We start from the raw sequence: 19901 nt of genomic DNA, 5'->3' as shown, positions 1-19901 counted from the left end.
GAAACTACCACTGCATTGTGTAATGTTTAGAGGAGGCTTTTTTCTTTTAGAAAAGGGGGAAAAAACTCATATGAAGATACAAATAGAGAGGAACCACAGGAGAACAGGCCACGTGTTTTGTTGATGCCTGTTGTAATAGAATCAGAAAATAAGATGGAAGTCAAGTCTTCCAGTGCAGGTGCTCAGGCTGCAGAACATTCTCATTTATTCCCTCACACCCCATCCGAGCATGGTCAGCTGACCAGGTGAACTGCAGACTCTGGGATCTGGTCTGGCCCGACTTGCACAGTGCGGGCATGACTCAGAGATCTGCACACTAAGCTCCTCTCACAGGAAGCAGGCCATCTTCTTGAGCACCACCAAGTCCCCCGTTTCCCTGAGGCTGGTGTCCAGTAGGACTGCTGCGGAGTTGTTCCTGGTTAGCAGAGTTTATACTGGCATGATTCCTGGGGCCAGACTGAATTTAAATCTGAAAGCTTCAGTGCTAAATTCCACTTTACTTTCATACTGACGTCGAGGAATCTTTTCTCAGGTTCAAAGTGAGGTGGAAAATGGCAAGTTTGAGGAGAAATGGTATTTGGGGGACTTCGCATCCTGGGGGCAAACGTGAACATCTCTGATATGAAATTAGGTTTTCTAAAAGAATTCGTAAGTAAATTTTAAAAATCGCCATTGTTTGTACGTGGGCTTATTATTGAAACACTATCTAACTCTTTATTTTGTATTAATCTTAATCTTTTAGGCAGAGATTAATAAGATTGCTTTTCTTTGGACATCTGTTACATCAGATGATGTGAATTTAGTTTTGATTTTGGAATCTTTTTTTTTTTTTAAAGGCAAATGTGATTTGGTTGTGGGAATGTGTGTGTATGGGGATGATGGCTTAAAGAGTAGCTTTTTAGGAGCAGTTTGGCCACCTAAGTGCAGGCCATCCTAGGAAGAAGGGGTAGGGATATCTTATACCTGACATGCTGTGTGAGTACCTATTTGCCTGGGCACTGCCTCATGTCTCCTCAGTTTCCCTCAAGGCTATCTACAGCTGGAGCAGTCCTGGGGAGCCTCAGTCCCCTCGGGCCACTGCCAGTTTTCATCAAAGACTACATGGAGTGGTCCATGCTGATAGGCTGATAGGCTGTGGGTTGCTATGTCAGCAGCCATGCGCATCCTGGATAACCACACACCACATAGGCACTAGGTTTTTCCCCGGTGCACAGTCTGTGCAGATGGTGGAATAGGAATGACCACTTTGCACTGACAGATATTTGGGTCATCATTTCAGAGTCCTGCACACATGTGAGGGTTCACTGCTGTCCTTGTGTGACTCTCATTTTAGATGCAGACTCATTGGTCTGAATAAAGATATTTAGGACTATCATTGGCAAACTGGCTAGCCTAATCACATGAACAAGAAGATTTCCCTGGAAATGATCCACCTGTCTCTTCAGCACAAGACTTCATGGATCCTTTATTCAGTTATGGACTGATGTCATAATGCCCAACCATCACTCGTGGGCTCTCAGTGTCTCATGTCTATGGGGCAGGAACCAAATATTCTACTTTTTCATCTCAGGAGGTCAGACTATGAAGAGATTACATGCTCAGTTAAAACTGATGGTGGACAATGAAGTGATAAGAAATAGGACTAGCCCCAGTGATAGGTTCTTGGCTGCTGCTTATGAACGGAATGAATGCTCAGAGGAAGGTACCAGGAAAGATGACTTTGGTGGTTATCCGGGGAGGAAATTCAGAAAGAGTTGCTGGGTAGAACGCTTGGTTGACAACTTGCAGTGATGTGACAGCTGTGTGGGCACCTGGGGATAGCCTAAGTTGTATCTCCAAGTGTTGCCATCCAGAGGTGACACTTGCAAATCAAAAAAAGACCCTTGATGTTGCTGCCTCATTTGGTGGCTCTGTCACAGGAAAGGGACGGGATGTAAGATTTCTTGACTTGGGGCAGCATTTGTTTGGTTGTGGAGTGGATTTGAACAGATCAAGACCTCTTACTTAAAAAGAGGGAACAGGGTCAGCTCATCTAGGGAGATGGCGGAAGTGGCCGATGAGCCAACCAAGTGTGTACTCAGCACTGTGATACCCAAAAGTGAGAATTTCCAGAATTTGAAGAACTAGATATGTAAAGGGAAAAAGAGGCAGTGAGGTCATCACCATGGGAAATGAGAACTTTTTTGGACTTTCTTACACTTACTCTATTTATGTGTTTGTGTTTTTTGATTTTGACTTACATGTGGGAGAAGCGCCCCTGTGCATAGGGGGCTCCAAAGGTCTTACTTCAGGTCTTCTAGGGAGTGTCATCATCCCTCACCCAGATGGGTGCTCTCTGGGGTCCAGAGTGCTGGCCAAGAGAAGCTCAGAAGACACAGGGTTCCCAGCAGACACTTCTGGGGGGTCATTGTGTGGATGGGCAGAAACCAGCTGGAGGGAGAGGCTCACCCAGAGAGGTGGTGGCCACGACCAAGACTTCTGGACTACCCCAGGCTGAGCCAAGAGACGAGGGAGGGTATAGCTTATCCCCAGCCCCACAGACAGCCATGCTGAGGGATGATGCCAGGATGGCATCTGCTATGGGGGGATCTGAGAACAGTGTTCCTTCTCCTTGCCTGAGAATGCTGGCTAAAGACCCAGAGGTTCCAACCATGCGCAGCTGCTGGGAACCCAGCCCTTCGAGCTCCAGCTGACCCAGTTCTGCTAGTTGTGTTTCATGCTGATAGACCCAATACTGATCTATTCCATAAGGCATTCAGCTTGGACTGGGGTTTTAGTCGCCAAAGAGATCTGATCTTAGGCTCCTGGGATCTCATTCCTTTGGATGGTGATTTTATGTCTTCTATTAGAACTTTAGAAATGATGATGAATTACATGTGCATTTAACTAGTGCCTGTTGGTAGCAGACATTTACATTGCCTGAGAAAAGCAGCCCTTCCTATTCTTATAAAGATTGGCTGGTTGATGTCACAGTATTCATGATTCAGTGTTCATACAATGGGTGCGTAGCCTTAATCTTGAAATGGTTAATCACACTTTGTCAGTAGGAACATTTAGTTCTCTGGAACCAAGATCTGTTGCCTGTGTGGTCCCAATGCCCTAGCTGACTATAGAGCACATTAGGATTGATGCCTAGTGGGGTAGTGTCTAAAAATAACTTTATAAATACCACTTCTCACTGGTGATAAGTCTCAATCACTTAGTCCTGTTGACTACTTCAGTGAACTATTCTTTTGAGGGTTATTTTGTCCTCCTTTCCCCATGACTCTCCTATTTGAATTAGGTGGTTGCATGAAGCTTTCTTTCACCAAGGCAATGAGGCCAAGTACAAGTTTGACTCCTTGTAACATTTATTTCAGTTTTATGGTGTTGAACTTCGAGATTTTTTCCCCCTCCCACTTAGTTATTATGCTGTTCCAGGCAGTTGCAGGGTCTCGAGCTTTTTGCGTGATCGCAGATACCATCACCTGCTTAGTTTCAGACACAGGACCAAATCCATCTCACTTTCCATCATTTATCTGTCAGCAATACAACATCACAATGATTTATTACAAAATTTTTTCTTTCCCACCTAATTTCCAAGAAAGCACTCATAAGAGAACCTGATATATTTGGAATAGAACTAAAGAGATTAAAAAAAAAAACCTAGCTTGGCTGACCTATGTCTGGTTTTGGAAATGCTTCCTTAGAATACAAGTGAGTTCAGCTTAGTGATTTAAAGAATGTCATTGATTTATCTCAAAACTCCATTGTCTGGATTCCTTCCATCCAATATTTCTGTAATTACCAGCCTTTATTTTGTGCTTCAGACTCAGAAAGCAGCAAACAACCCAACAACCCTTCACTACGCCTCTGTTTCTCTCTGAACTCTTTTCAAAGAACCTGTTTGTTTTCTAAGAGAAGCATTTCATTTTTACTTGCATGTTAAACTTTTAGCTGAATAGCTACAGGGAGCCAGCTCTAGTACAATTAAACAAGAGTGGTGGTTCGAAGTTCTTCTTACCACGTTGATTAATTGTGGGCTAGAGGAAACTTACGAAGGAAGATGGAGAGACAGCTCAGCAGTCTGGTTAGTTCTGCTCCAGGAGAGCATTAGAGAGAAGGCTTGTAGGGGAGGGGAAGTTGGTTGGATGTGAGGTACCTACTGCAAATCCAGTTCCCCCCACTCAGCAGAGACTCATGGCCCAACTATCTACATATTTAAGTGCCTTTGTGTACTTGGGAAGCAATAGCTCAATCCTGGGACTGAGAATTCCTGTTTCTTTATCGTTCATCTGTGAATAGTTTTACCACATCACTTTCTGAGCTGCCACTGAATCCTGCCTGGCTGTTTACTCTATTTACCATCCTTGGGGGAATGGTTATGAAAAGGAAGGAGTTTTTTTTCTGAGACTCAACACAAAGTCCTGTGAAGCAGCTGTCTCTCTTACCCGCCCCCCTCCCTCCCAAAAGAGTTATTTTTCCTTGAACAAACCTATGAGCAATACTGGAAATAGATTTATACTGGAAAATAGATTTATACTGGAAAAGAACCTCATTACTCTAAGTTGTCCAAGGATCTCTTAACAGTATAGCACAATATGTGAAAGTAATTAGTGGTACTAATAGTATTTAATAGTACAGTACTGGGGTTGGCAAACTTTTCCTGGAAAGGGTCAGAGAGTAATACTTTAGTCATCTGGCTGTGTGGCCTCTGTTTTAATTAACTCACCTCTGCTGTATATTGTGAAAGCAGTCATAAGCAATCCATAAACCAATATCAATAAAACTTTATTTATGAACACTGAAATTTGAATTTTATATAATTTTTGCATGTCACAAAATATTCTTCTCTTAATTTTTTTCTTCCCCCAACCATTTAAAAATGTAAAATCATTCGTAGCTCACAAGGGGTGCAAGAACAGGCAGTGGGCCAGATTCTGTGAGCAGATTTGGTTTTCCGACCCTTTTTATAGTAAAAAGAGCCCATGGTTTAAGCCCCAGTACCTGGATTTGAGACCAGGATCTGTGACTGACTGGCCTTGGAGCCTTGGAGAAATTACTCAGTTTGCCCAAACCCTAGTTTTCCGTCTGTAAAGTGTAAATTATAGTACAAAGCTCTCATGGTGGATTAGAATTAACGAGATAATTTGTGCAAGCGCTCTGGATGCTCCAAAACACCACACGATGTGGGGTGTGATATCGATTTGTTATTATTGTACATACTGTGCTTTGTCCAAATCAAATAGTAGCTTAACAGAATTTTGACTTCTAGATAAGACACTCTGCATCAGATGCTCTTCAAGATGTTAAGGGCAGATATATATTAGGAAGAAGTATGGTTTTACTCAATTTTAAACTGAAGGATAACCTTATCTTAAACACAAGTTGGCCATAAAGTCTAGAAGCAAGATATTATTATTTTACTATATTATACTGCAATATCAATGAATCATCTATTGCATATATGTTGCCTTTATTTTTGACTTTATAGCCATCCTTTGAAAGGAAATCACAAAAGATAATGTTTACCAGCTATGTAGGGCATTTAATTTTCAACTACCTTATGACTCTCTGAATCACACAGAGTATTATCCAAGTCAAGGAAAGAAAGGATCAAAACTAGTCAGACTATTGACAAGCTGTTTTGGAAATGACTATGAATATCTTAATTTTTTAAATCTTGAATCATTTAGCTAATCAAATGATTCCACAGTCTTTTGGTGAGTTCAGGTAGTTTTCTAATGGAATTTTTATAGTCTCTTTCTCTGTCCACCAGCTCCCAACTTTATAAACAGTTTCTGAACACCCCAAAGACCCTGGCTTTAATCTAAATAAAAAAGCAAAGGGGATAAAGTAAGACACCTGAAATGTAAGAAAACATAGGAGGGAAAACATAAGAATATTGCTTAGAGACTTCAAAACTTAGGCTTTTGAAAGAAGTCATGAATAATTTTTTAATTAGAATATCATGAAAAAGAGACATTTCAGAGCCCTAGTTTGGTTAAACTGGCAAGAGAACATTGTGCTTAAGAAATAGATTGACATTTTTAGAGACAGTAGCTCGATTTCTGATAGGGAACATAAAATACTGAACTAAATAAATGGATCCAGAACCGGAGAACCAGGGAAAGAGAAAAAGAGAGAGGGACAGATAGAGGGAGGGAGTGGGGGAAGAGAGATTTCCTTCTTGTGGACATAAAGTGTCTACCTAACTGGACCAGCCAGGCTGGAACGCCATATTTTGAAGGGATGGAAAAGCAATGACCAGACGTTACAGTGATTGCAAGTGTGTTAATCCAAAAGGGTATAGTTTGCTCAGGGGACAGCCCAAAACAAACAACGTCGTTAGTTACATAACGCTGCCTTATAAATGAATAGGTGCTCTTCCAGTTGGAAAGCATGTTGGGGTGGGTGGCAATGAGAATCTGAGGGTCTTAGCAGCCCTTGGGGAGGTCATGTTCCCAGCTGAGTCTGCCCTTTTCTTCAGATTGGGGTCAACTGTGGCAAACTGTAACCCTTTAGTCCCAAGTTCTTATCTGGCTAATGGATACCATGATGCTTTTATGGGAAAGGGACTTAAATACACCAACCAACAGACCAAAATACCAGGTTGAGAGTGGTCCTCATTCATTATGAGTACTGATGCATTAAAATAGGCTTATTTATTTCTATAGCACTTGATTTGCTAGCAAAGTGAGTGGAGATGGAACAGAGACTGGATATGGTGGAGTAGAATGGGCAGAAATTTTAAGGTCATTTTTGCTGGACTGTCTTAATGAAAAACACCATTCAACACTTGCTACTTAGAAAAATTCAGTCTTGATGAGGTTCTTTCAGTTCCAAATTTTAACAGTTGACACAAAATACACTGTTAAACTGTTATCAATAATTGTAGAAAAATAGACATGTTTGATAGGGACATTCTAATAAAAGGTTCTTTTGGAGCATCCTCACTTAAAGGTTCAGAGGCTCCCATTACAAAAATGAGATTTGGTTTCATATTCTTTCTCCAACTACATTGATACCAAAAACAGGGAGAAACAGGGAGAGACCTCATACCCAGGCGCCCTGTCACAGACACAGGACTGACGCGTGTGCGTGACCCGAGGGCTGCCAGGGCTCTTCGTGCGGTCGTGCTGAAGGGCCCCAAGCTGCGCGCCCTTTAAGCCTTAGCAATGGATTCAAAAGGCCCACTGAGTCTTCAAGAGCTAAATTAGCAGACTGTTTGCAGCCCCAGCTGATTTTGCTTTGTGCTACCACGCCTCGCCCTGCAACTCTGGTGATGGTCCAGGGTTAGCGCCCCCAAGGCAAGAGCACCCTTCATAAGGCTACAGTGAGAGGTAAGGCCACAGTACCTCCCCACAGCCTGCAGGAAGTGCATGGGGCGCCCTCCTCCTCCTCCTCAACTACAACCTCCTCTGTAGAGTGAGTGGGATGAATAAATGATTCAACAGATATTCAATGGGAAAATGAAATGTTGGCAAACAGGGAAGAGCTATGGTGAACAGTTTTGCTTTCCATAAGGTCAGTGCCAAGAAGCGGTTGTCTTGATGCAAGGTGTCAGAAGTGGGAGAAGAGAGACCCCCATGTCAGACTGAGGAGCCACTTTCCTTATCTCTGGGACATGTGTTTCAGTAGACAGGGTCCCCGAACTACAGTGAAGGCCTGTGCTATCTGGTCAGGGAAGGCAAGGGCGACAAGGAGGGACAGCTAGTTTGAGACCTTTGACCTGCATGGTGCAGAGCCTCAAACTGAGCACAGCTGTAGGAGCTGAAAATGAACTTGCATCCAGTCAATGAATATTTATGACGGTCAATTGTGTTAGGGAACATACAGTTTATAAATGCAAAATTAATGTGAAAGATCTGTTTCAGTGCAAAATCTCCACCTGCCCTTGAGGTTTTGTCTAAGATTCTCTTCCTTTTTTTATTTTTCCATTTGAACATTTTTTTTTCATTTTGAAAATTAGATTCTCAGAACACAATATGGTTCCTTCCATTCCTCTTTCTCTCCCCTCTCCCTCCCTCCCTCCCTTTTTCTCTTTCTTTCCTTCTTTCCTTCCTTCCTTTTTCTTTCTTCCTTCCTTTTTCTTTCCTTTCTTTCTTTCTTTCTTTTCTTTCTTTCTTTCTTTCTTTCTTTCTTTCTTTCTTTCTTTCTTTCTTTCTTTCTTTCTCTCTCTCTCTCTCTCTTTCTTTCTTTCTTTCTTTCTTTCTTTCTTTCTTTCTTTCTTTCTTTCTTTCTTTCTTTCTTTCTCTTCCTTCCTTCCTTCCTTCCTTTCTTTTCTTTCTTACTTTTTTTCTTTCTCTTTATAGATTACAATGAATTAAGACTAGTTTTTTAAAAATTTTCTTTGATTGGGAGTTACCTTGGATTTGATTTCTAACCTCTGGCATACTCTAGAGAGATTTCTTAGACAGTCGCCAAAATTGTTGATCTAATCTTTGAATGTTGAACTGTGGTAATTTCATTAAAAAAAAGTACCCATGCAAGAAATGCTGATGGGTAAGCCCCCAGCCACAGGAAGAGTGCCAGATGGAGTCAAAGTGTGTGAGATCAGTGATTACAAGATACTTTACCGACTTCTTGCATCATGAATTTCTTGACTTTAGACCCAAACCATCTTCTACTAACTTAATCATGTCTCATTTTTTAATAGTCTGTCGTTTCTTGTGATGGTAGAGTGGAACAGCTGGAGAATCAATGGTTTTACAGAAGAAAAGTTTCTCAAACTGTTGTGCTACAAAGGGTAAGAGCTCACTTGAAAAGCATGAACACATGACTGGTAATGTGCCAGAGCGTGGCCTCCTCCTGGAATTCTCCCCCAGGCTAGTCGGCGAGGTCCTTGATGTCTTAAAAAAGAGACCTCAGTTTTGTAAACATTTCACAGTAAATCAGTATATTGGTGGTGGGTGTTGCCATCTCCTGGACCTCCAAACTTCCCCCAGACCTATGGCTTATTAGATTCAACGAAAGGTTTAGCAAGGGAACAGAGGTACCCAAACGGCTGCCAGTCTGGGACACAGAACAAAGGCCATGCACTAAAGGGCCAGAGGTCAGTGGGACCAAAGAAATCCAGAAAACAGAGACATCGGAACAGAAATGCCTACTGTACTTTGGGAATCTTTTTTTTTGTCTCATTTCTAAAGTTATGTATCTAAACCTACATTAATTATACACCTATGTACATCATTTAGAAGTTGTGTTCTGCAGTACCTTTGTACATGCTGGGTTTTATTACTAACTGCAAAGGAAAATAATTACATAAGGCGTATATATGTACAGGGTTTTGTCTCCGCCTCACCTGGGTCCTGTGACTGCGATGCCCGCATGGGGCAAGCACCTCGCCCCGCAGATGAAACTTATTGAGATGTATAAAACTGAGGGCTGTACCCCGTGTCTCCCTGCATGAGTGAGTAGGCACCAGAGACCCTCCTGATCCTGTCCCAGGTGACATCTTTGCCGCGCTCGCTTGAGTGCTCTGGTTTTGTGCGACACATGCAGGTAAGTACTTAAATCTCCAGGAGTTGGATGTGTCGTATTTAGGGAGAAGACCTGGGCCATAAATGAGGGCGCGTGACAACCTAACCCAATCCGCGTCTGCCTTGTCAACCCGAATAACTGAGAGAGGGCAGGTAGATATTTTACACCTTGAAGATTTGTTTTCTGGTAATGCCAAACTTAAATACAAAGGAAGAACAAAGTAGGAGAGACAGAAAAGAAAGAGAATGAGAGACGAGGGAAGGATGCGGGGGAGAGGAGAGGGGTTGCCCGGCCAGGGGACTAAACTTTGGATTCGTTCTCTAGATTCGCCACATCACCATTCCTTTCCGTCTGCTCCTCGGGGTTCTTTTCTTCCTCCTCTGTCTCCAGTTCTGCGTGTTGGTTGAGTTTGCTGGAGACGGACCAGCTCAGGGGCAGCTCTGCCCTGCTGGCTAACTCGGCCAGCTCTTTGGCGCTGAGGGACGGGGTGCTGGTCTCGTAGGTCTCATGGAAGCTGTTGTAGTCAACTTCGTAGAACCCGTCCTCCAGCGTCAGGACGGGTGTGAACCGGTACCCCCACAGGATCTCACTGGTGATGTAGGAGCTTCGAGCTTGGCACGTCATCCCTGCAGAGAGAGAATGGAGGCTTTAGTGAGTGTGCACGTGGGCTTTGCGTCGCTAAGGGACTTGGTGAGCCAGGCGGGGCTGCTGCATGCAGCTGTTGAGACTGTGACCCGCATAGGGTGCTGTAACTGGGAGGAACAGCTCCTCCTCCATATTGGATCTGTTTCTTCTACTTTAACCTTTGTATTCTGTTGCTTTGGCTTCGAGATAAGAATGTTGCCTATGGTCTGAAATACACAGGATATCCCATTCTCGAGGTTCTGACCTTTAAAAGTATAGCACTTTTCCATTTATATAGAGATTAAAAAGTTGCAGAACAGAGAATAACATTTGTCTTGTTGGAGGTTTACAGGGACGTCATGACCTACCTACATGGACAGCTGCAAGAACAAAGGATTCTGACACTAAGATGTTTGTAACAACCAACCATACCCCCTCCCTTTTTAGCATAGAAGAAGCCTGAATTCTTACTTGGGGAAGATGGTTCTTTGGGACACTAGTCCATCATCTTCTCGATCTGCTGACTTTCTGAATGAAGTCTCTGTTCCTTGCCCCAACAACTCACCTCTTGACTTATGGACCTGTTGTGCAGTGCACAGTACAAGCTTGGACTCGGTAATAGTGCCATAACTAAGGCGGTGCCTTTCTTATTGTAGACACAGGGGGTCATGCCTGTGGTGGATTCCAGGCTTCCCAGCAGAGTCCCAGGGAGCAGCATGAGAGTTTTGGCTCACAGCAGGCAACACTTGCCCTCAGGGTCATGCACACACACACACACACATGCACACCAGTGCACACTCACGTGATTCTGCTTGTCTACTTTTACTCCAGGATCCCTCTGAGGTCATGACTCTGATCTCACACTGCTTTTAAAGGCTGTGCCTGAGTCCTACTGGGACTTGAATGCTCTAGCCAAAGACTTAGAATGAAATTTGGTTTATGAACTACACCTATATGTCTTTAAGCTGAATTAGTGTTAACTCCAACCCCCAATGCCATGACACACAGGGCATGACTGTGGTCCCCAAATGAGGTTGGAAGGGATGCCCACCTGAGTTTGTACTTTCCCCAGGACCAGTGGAGATGGTTGTTCAGACTGAGCAATAATGTAATCCTTTAAATTCACACCATACCCCACCTGCCTGCACTGTGCCCCCGGCTCCCCTCCCCGCCTTCCTGCTTAAAGACAAGAAGCCTTTTTCTAACATGCACAGAAATGCCATATGAGCTACTGGCAGCCCAGGAGTCAGGAGTAGCTTCCTTTTAAACATGAAAAAGGAGAACAAGGGACATTCCACCCATCTCCTTAGCAAAGAAAACCAGGCAGCAGGCTTGGTATAAAATATGGGGAATGTCATTGGTGCGTTTTTTTCTGAGTTGAAGACTTCTCTTGTGAAACTTCTCAGGAAATGGAAACATCCATCCAGCCGTTCCTGCGGGGCTGATTTTTCCATTAGCTCAGTGGACCCAGTGCTGAGTGCCCACAGTGCTTTTAGAGGCCTGTGAAAATTATTATTTTCCTTTAAAATCAGGAGGAAAAAAAAGAACTTTTAGGTAGAAGAAAATACTAGTATATTCATTTTTATATAAAGTATAGTATATGCTTTATACATAGTATATAATTATATAAAAACATAATTAAGTTGTTTAATGGAATAAAGGGTCCACAAAAGTAAAAGTAACTAGAACTCACGATAGCCATACTGCAACCCTGCGTTCATTCATCCAGGAAAAGGCCAGCCAGCCAGTCAGTATATTATCCGTCTGGACAGCCAATAAGATCTACATGCTGAATGCAGGTGGGGTGAGGAGGGGTCTCACACAGAAGGGCTCAGGTCTCCAAAGCGTTCCCACAGCACTGTGCTTGCTCTCGTGGCTAGAACAAGAACCTGGGGTGCCGGGGATGTAGTGACTGACCCAGCTCCAGCTGGTAGAACCTGAGCCAGCACAGCCATCGTCCAGCCCTCTGCACTTCCTCTGAACCCCCAAAGCGGAACGCTACCCTTCTTCAGGATTTCCCTGGCTGACACAATTATTTGATTCTCCCTGCCCCCATACCCCAAAAACAAGTATTGCAGGCCTACTGAGCATTGCGAAGCAAAGAGCAACAGCATATTGCTTTTATTTCTCAAAAAATGTTTCTCTTTTGAGTTACCAACTCTTTACCTATTTGGGAGTGATGGGGGGAGACAGTTGATGGCAGGGATACATGGCCTCAGAATGAGGCACAAGCAGGAAGTCAAAAGGAAACGGTGATAAAATAACTTTATAGCTATGTTTTCCCCAAAAGGAGGTATGTGTTTATTGTAACGTGACTAGAAAACAGGCAATAATAAAATAAAATCCACCTAGATTTTCATTTCTGGCTGTGCAACTAACCAAATGGAGCTAAAAATTAAAAATACAGTTATTGAAATTAAAATCTACATGGAGGTTTAAGATCCAGTTGGAATTGGCCGGAGAGAGAATTAGAAACTTGGGATACAGGTGTGAAGAAACAACACAGGATGCCGCCAAGAGAATGTGACTGGCGGGGATGGAGAAAGGACCTCCAGAAACTGCCTCCTCCGTGAAAGCAATGAGAACACCGGTGGCGATGGACGAAGCAGACTCCTTCAGAGCTCAGTAAATGAACTCTGGGAGTGTCTGCTTAAGACAAATGGCTGAATTTCAGGAAGAACCCTGAGCTTTGTGGAGTTTTAACCTTCCCCCTGCTCAGCTTTATGTTAGCCTTGAAAAGCCACAGCCTGCAGTTGTGGTGCAGAGGAGCAGCCTAGCAACAGCTGGAGGGGCCAGAACAGGACTGGAACTCTCAAAGCCTCCTGCTCAGAATTATCATCATTGAAGTGTCTAGTAGTTCCCTAGAAAACCCGGTTTACAAGGCTTGTCTCTTCACGGAGCTTGCCCAGTGTGAATATCCTGTTCCTTTGGGTCATTTGTCAAAAACAACCAGTGGCTGAATTGTGTGTGCCCCCTCCCCCAAATTCATAGGCTGTTCTAAGCCCCGGTACCTCAGACTGTGACTGCATTTGGAGAGAGGGTCTCTAAAGAGGTAATTAAGTTAAAATGAGGTCTTTAGAGTGGGTCCTAATCCAGTATGACTGGTGCCATTATAAGAAAAGGAGATTAGTTATACAGGTGCACACAGAGGAAAGGCCATGTGAAGACACAGGGAGAAGACGGCCACTTACACACCAAGGGGAGAGCAGCCAACCCTGCCAACACCTTGACCTTGAACTCCAGAATTACGAGACAGTAAATTCCTGTTGTTTAAGCCTGTTGGTACTTTGTTATGGGAGCCTATTGAATTCCATAGGGATAGTGAAATACCTTTTCAGAGTACCATTGTAATAGGATTGATTTATGTAGCCAAAAATGAATAAGAAAGATTTAAACAAATGCTCATGGATGTGCTTCCAATTTCTATTCATCTTTTGGTGTCCTAATTCATTTTAAAAGAGATTAAAAAGATGATTAATGTATTTGTCTATCAGTACAATAGTAAAAAGTACTTCTAGTTTAAGTTGATAATATTCATTTTCTTCAGAAAGATTCCGTCTTACATTTTCACGTTGATTCCAGTCCATTCTTTTAAAAAATGTGATTTTTACTGATGTTGAAAAAGGGACAAAATAAAACCAACTGGGTTAATGTCGTAAGAAAGGTGGGGCTGACAAAATTACATCAGCAGGGGACAGTGGAGCCCCGGTGATTTGTGATGTCACTTTAACTCCGTGAAGTGTGACCGTGACTCTGAGACCAATTTTTCATGGATTGTGTTTCAGGCTTTGCAAGCAGAGGATGCAGAAATTTATTTGCTTCATAAAAAAGATTAAAAATGAAAACTGTAAAAATATTCAACTCTAATAAAGGAAAACAGGAATGACAAATGTATGTTTACCATGCCCGTAAGGTTTAGATATTACCTATCTAGGTGTATATAGAAATATAAGGTAAAAAGGAGATCTTGTCAGAAAGAAGATTCTATCACTGTGTATACAAGTTATGTTTGCTTTTCACATCAGAAAGATCATCACAGGGTATCCTGAGGTAGGTATCTCAGTGAGTAAAGCAACCTCTGGGAAAAAAAGACGCTTCTTTTGTCGAGCAGAATAAAACCTGCAAAGTCCTCCAAGTTCCGATCACATGTTTTCCTCTGGGCGCGCTGGCTGTCCTGCTGTTTGCATTTGTGCTTTTGTGCCTGTATTTGTGGTATTTGCTTCATCTTGTATGCCCTTTCCCCAGTGGGATATTGCTCATCTTTCAAGAGCTAACTAATTTATTATCTCCTTTCTAAAGCGCTCTGTGACCAACCAGTCTCTAGTTGGAACTGTGAATCCAGGGCTACCATGACACTTCAGTTACACCCTATTACTGGCCTTAGCACCGCCTTTGCAGCTAATGGTGTCTGTTTCCCTCGTTGGACTGTGAATGCCTCGAGGTTTGTTTCTCTTGTTTGTCTCCATATTCCTAGCATTTAGCATAGTGCTTCAACATTGGAGTTTCCCCCTAAATACTTGTTTTTAAGTGAAGAGAGAGGACTTAGGGAACTATAGAGAGGCAACTTAATATTATTGATTGGAAATGTCTGAAATGAATTATTGAATTAAAAGATGGCTTGTGAGACACTGGAAAAGAAAGTAGGAGATTTCTGCTTCCAGCGGTATGTCAAACTACCTAGGGAGGACCCTCGGCTAAAATACAAACTAGATACTGGAAAGTTACAAAAGCCCTTATTGTAATCAAAAGTAAGTCCAATATAAAGTAAGGGAAGTCCCATCCCTTACTTTTGCTGGGTAAGATGAAGTAAGTATAGCTTTTCTCTCTCACTGATTGCAACCAGGACTTCTACCGCCTGCAGTCTCTGGACAGTTGTTATTAGCGGGAAGATTGGGGTACCAAAACTTGAAGAATGACTTGTTTGGGGATAAATTTCTTGTTTTTTTTTTCTCCTCTTTTATGCTCTGGCTTAACCTGAGAGTGGTCCCAGGTTAGAACTGGTCAGCAGGTGCTGGCAACAGAACCTCAGAGGGAAAATCTGTCTTTCTGGCAAAGGACCAGGACAGCATGTCTGAGCGGGAGCAGGGGGTGGGGAGGCCCTGTTAAGTTCTGTCCCTCTGCACCCAGCGCTCAGGGCTTCCCTGTCTGGAGCCGGGAGGAAGGCTTTCTGGCCAGAGGACTGGGAACGAGGGACTCTGCGGACCAGAGTTTGTGGCTGTGTTTTCTTCTCTTTTCTCACTCTCCCAGAGTGAACCCGAGGCAGTGAAACTATACAGCAGTATGGGGAGAGATCCTTTTGGAGAGAGATCCGAGCAGAGGGTGTCTAGGTGACCTGGGAGCTGCAAAGGGTGGGGAATCCCAGAAAGCACAGTCCTGGAGAGAAGTCTCCCCTAATTCTGTGTATGAATTGATGCAAGTCCTGAGCTTTGCATGCCCAGGACCAAGAACAAAAAGAAAAGATGAATGGAAAGAAATGACTATGTGTTTCATAACATATAATCACACTTCTAAACAAATTCAATGAAGAAACTATAATGGAAGTTCAATAGTACTTACTGAATCATACTGAAATTTAAAATGTCAATACATGGAAAGTAAGGAAAATGCACAGGTTTCAATGCTTACATTAGAGCAGAAAGTCGGTGCAGAATTAGAAAAAGAAAAACAGGATGAATCCATGGGCAATAGGCAATAAATATCAGTGTATAAATTAATAAATTAGAAAATATGATATTGAGTGAAAAAGCAAGTCATATAGAATATATAAAATATGATACTTTTTTATAAAGCTAAAAGTAAGCATAAATAATATATCATTTAGGGGCACGTAGAGAAATTTTTTTTTTAAGAGATCAAGGGAATGATAAAAGTAAGTAGTTATGTTGGGGTGGGGAAGGGAAGCAGAAGTAGCTGTAACAGTGATGTTCTGGCTTTTAAATTGAACAGTCAAATGAGAAGTGTTTTCTTATGCCTGTAACATATGTGGCAGACATTATTTAGTACTTGCCAAGTACTATAATCAATTAATTATAGGGAGGTATAGCTATACATATAGGTAGGGAGGTAATTAGGTTTTATTTACTTATTTGATTTATTTTTTAATGGAGGTACTGGGGATTGAACCCAGGACCTCATGCATACTACGCACACACTCTACCACTGAGCTATGCCCTCCAACACTGCAAGTACGGTATTTTGAGAGGTCACTAATTCCATTTTTTGTTGGAGTATTAGCCTGCTTATCTTTTGTGCAAAGGCTCTTCTTGTTCTGTGTTAACCATCCATTTACTTGTGTAATATTTATTAAACGGGATCCATGCGTTGGTACGGTGTCCTAGCCTCAGGGAACTTACAGTCCATCTTTTCATTCCTGCAGCAGCTCAGAATCAGGTACTGTGACTGGGACTTTCAGAAGTGAGGACCCTTGCCTGTGTTCCCTAGTAACCAAGGGCTCACGATGAGCAATATCAGACAGGGTGCCTCGGGCCTTCACAATGTATGGTGGGGGGAAGGGGAAGGGAGGGCGGCTTGGTGCATCCGGGGCCTGACCTCCGTCCGTGGTCCCTTGGGATCTGTGCTCTAGCGGATGGAATTAAACAGAAATGCATGATTGTGTCTCCCACGTTTGAACTTGTTTTTCATGCATTTTTATTTCCTTGACAGTGAGTCAGAAATTGAGTCTCTGGGAAGTAGGATACTACCCTACATCGCCTCCTTGACTGCTTTCTGTGCAGATCACCCTGGGAAATTCACAACGGAGAGGCACTGTAGAGGTGGGCAAGGCTAAATCAGGGAGGGGAACGTGGCATCTAAGGCCTGTGCTATGAGTGATGGTCCTCGTTTTGTCCTTATTCTTCATTATCATTGTCATCGTCATCATGTACTATTCCTAAGTAGTTACTTTGAGCTGGGGCTTTCCTGCGCCTTTTACCTTGCTTCCTTTTTTTCTGAGGTACAGTCAGTTACAATGTGTCAATCTCTGGTGTACAGCATAATGTCCCTGTCATGCATATGCACACATATATTCGTTTTCATATTCTTACCTTTTTATTTCATTCAGTCCTTATAATAGCCCCACGCACCCGTGCTATTATTCCCTATTTTACGGATGCGGGAACTGAGGTGTAGAGACCATTCACATCATACCTCTGGGGAATCTGGCCCCACAATCTCAAAAGAAACAGGTAGACGTGGAGTGGAGCAGGTGCCATTGCAAGGCAGCGCTGGGGCAAGTGACTAGAGGAGGAAGGGCTTCCTGGAGTGCTCGCAGGGCCAGGCGCACCTTGGACTTTGTGCTTGAGGAGGCTCCTTAATTTCCGTAGCAGCGTTGCCTGGTTTATTTCCCCAAAGCCCAAAGGGGTATCTGTGTGTGTATCTTTAAAAAATGATTGCCTTTCATAATTTCTCCACTGAGAACACTCTCTGGTTGGAACTCTGGTTAATCTTCCAAGAGTTTAACTTGCATGGGAGTGAACAGAAACAGCCCATCTTTTTGGTGGCTTTCCATTCCTTGAGTCAGACTGTGTTAGAAGTAAGGAGTGGAGAGGGAGGGAGAGTTTGCTGGTGGTGGTGAACTAAAATCCCTGGAAGGCAGGAAACCAAACTGAGGCCCAGCTGAGGGACTCACATGCACTGAGCAAACACAGGTCGGGCCCTGCGAGATGGAGATTTAACAGGCAAAGCCCTATTTTTAGATTCGCAGTGACAAATTATGACGGGAGATGTTTTGTGCTGAATACCAATGTGATGAAAGCCATCCTCAAGAGAGAGCCCCCTGGATAAAGCCAGAAGTATTCACTCAGAGATAAAAAATGCATCAAAATTGACTGGAGAATATAATTCCAATAAAATAAGATGGATAGAAACCACCCTCACCACATTGGAATACTGTAAAATTAATTTATGTTGCCAATATTCAGAAACAATTGACTACAGACGTTTTGCCTTTTTATTTCAAATGCCAGGCTACATGATGTAATGTTTTCCTTTACTCCTTGTTCTCATTCTCAATAAAAACTGCACTGAATTAGCACAGTAATAAAGCATTCTGCACTTACGTTTATAGGTCTTCATGTGGGAGAACAATGTTGGTGATTTATCAAGCCCAGTGTCAGAAAGAAGCAGTATAGAGCAATCTCTTCCATAATGTAATAATGATTTTAATTCAGTAGGCTCGGCCAACTGCTGATCATTTAAATAACAAGCCCTGCCTTGTGCTCAGGTTAAAAACCCCTCCAATAAACAGCATGCTTCTTCTGTTACCGAAATATTGGAGGGCCATTGAGGTTCACCTCTGGCTACACACAAAAATATTGAAATGTGCATTTTTTTAATGTCTAAAAAAAGACCTTCTACATGTGTACCCCTAGTCCTACTCTCACCAGAGTGGCTGATAAATTCGTAAATCAAATATTGAATTAAGTAATAAACATTATTTATTGGGTGTTTATTGTATGTCAGGCACTGAATGCTTTTATATGCATCAACCAACTGACAACATCTTACAACAGCCCTCTTCGCTGGATGATGCTACGATATCTACATTACATATAAGCAAACTAAGGGAAAGAGAGGTTAAGTACCTTTTCTGGGTCACACAGTTTTATGTACTGAATTGTATGCCTCCAAAATTCCAATGTTGAAGTCTAATCCCCTAATGTGACTGGATTTGGAAATAGGAACTATAGGGAGGGACTTAAGGTTAAATGAAGTCACCTAATCTAATAGGGCTGGTGTCCCTGTGGGAGGAAGAAATACCAGGGAGCTTTCACTCTTTCCACGTGTCCATACGTGTTCCATGAGGGCACAGAAGGTAGCCGTCTACAAGCCGAGAAGAGAGACCCCACCAGAAACCCACCCTGATGGCTCCTTGATTTTGGACTTCTATCCTTCAGAACAATGAGAAAATAAATTTCTGTTGGACAAGCCACCCAATCTGTGATATTTTGTTATGGCAGCCCGAGCAGACTAGTAGCAGAGGAGTGGAACCAGGGTGCTAATGTAAGGAGTCAGGCTCCAGAGCCTATGCCCTCAACTGCCACACTATTATTTCCACTTTTGAAAAAGGGGCCATGTGTTGATTGCGATCTTCATAACTCCTATAAATGCCTTATACTTAAATTTACAGAATAACGTGGAGTGTGGATGAAGCATCATGGCCAAAGTGATGCCGCCACTAGGTGATGTAACTTGGCTGCCAACTGGTACCTGCTCACCGTTTGTCTTACCCGTGTTTCCACTCTCTCCTACCTACCATTTTTTCCCAGCAGCTCTCCTAAGCCTGTCCACTCTTACCTTGTCTTCCACACAAATATGCTTGTTCTCCACTAACTCTGGACTACTGGCTACCATCTTCAGAACCTTGCTTGGAGACACTAAGCAACCTTGATGCTTTTTTTTAAAGAAAGCATGAGAGACCCTCAAGTCAGGCCACAACCTGCAGGATGCTTCTATGCTTCTTCAGTCTCTCCCATTCTATATTTGTATCTCTCTTCTCCAATGGTTCCCAGTTCCCAACAAGCTCCATATTTATCTTTGACTCTATCCTACCAACAGTTTTGGCGTTATTACACCAAGAAGTCTGCTGAGGAACTGTTTTTACAAGACTCGGACCTCAAAGCAGAAGACCAGATATTCTTCCAGTTGAAAGAAGAAACCCCAGGTGACTTTCTAAGAAACCCCCAGTATGTACCAGTAGGTAGTGCTAACCAATCACAGACTGCCCAGGGAGCTTGAAAACCCACCAGAAAGCGTCCCTGCTTCCAACAGCTCTATAACAAAACATGCACCAATCACGGACTCATTTTCACTCCTTT

At 42.9% G+C, this 19901-nt stretch overlaps 1 protein-coding gene and 1 long non-coding RNA gene across 3 annotated transcripts in view; one reads left to right on the top strand and one right to left on the bottom strand.

Annotated features, from left to right (window-relative positions):
* Positions 1 to 6360: 6360 nt before the first annotated feature.
* On the top strand, positions 6361 to 19004 carry LOC116659357. Its single transcript, XR_004314726.1, has 3 exons — positions 6361 to 6371; positions 7846 to 7849; positions 18926 to 19004. It is a non-coding gene; the product is annotated as an uncharacterized LOC116659357 (long non-coding RNA).
* Positions 8266 to 19901, bottom strand: part of KCNJ6 (potassium inwardly rectifying channel subfamily J member 6) — a 256311-nt gene continuing 244675 nt past the window's right edge. For both annotated transcript variants that reach the window (XM_032466615.1, XM_032466659.1), the window contains exon 4: positions 8266 to 10088. In XM_032466615.1, the coding sequence (XP_032322506.1) occupies positions 9763 to 10088 (326 nt within the window). In that variant the 3' untranslated portion in view covers positions 8266 to 9762. The remainder of the gene's footprint in view (positions 10089 to 19901) is intronic.

Source organism: Camelus ferus, chromosome 1, assembly GCF_009834535.1.
Source record: "Camelus ferus isolate YT-003-E chromosome 1, BCGSAC_Cfer_1.0, whole genome shotgun sequence".
Taxonomy (NCBI): domain Eukaryota; kingdom Metazoa; phylum Chordata; class Mammalia; order Artiodactyla; family Camelidae; genus Camelus; species Camelus ferus.
The sequence above is the reverse complement of the archived record's forward strand: the minus strand, read 5'-3'. Positions and strand labels throughout refer to the sequence as shown.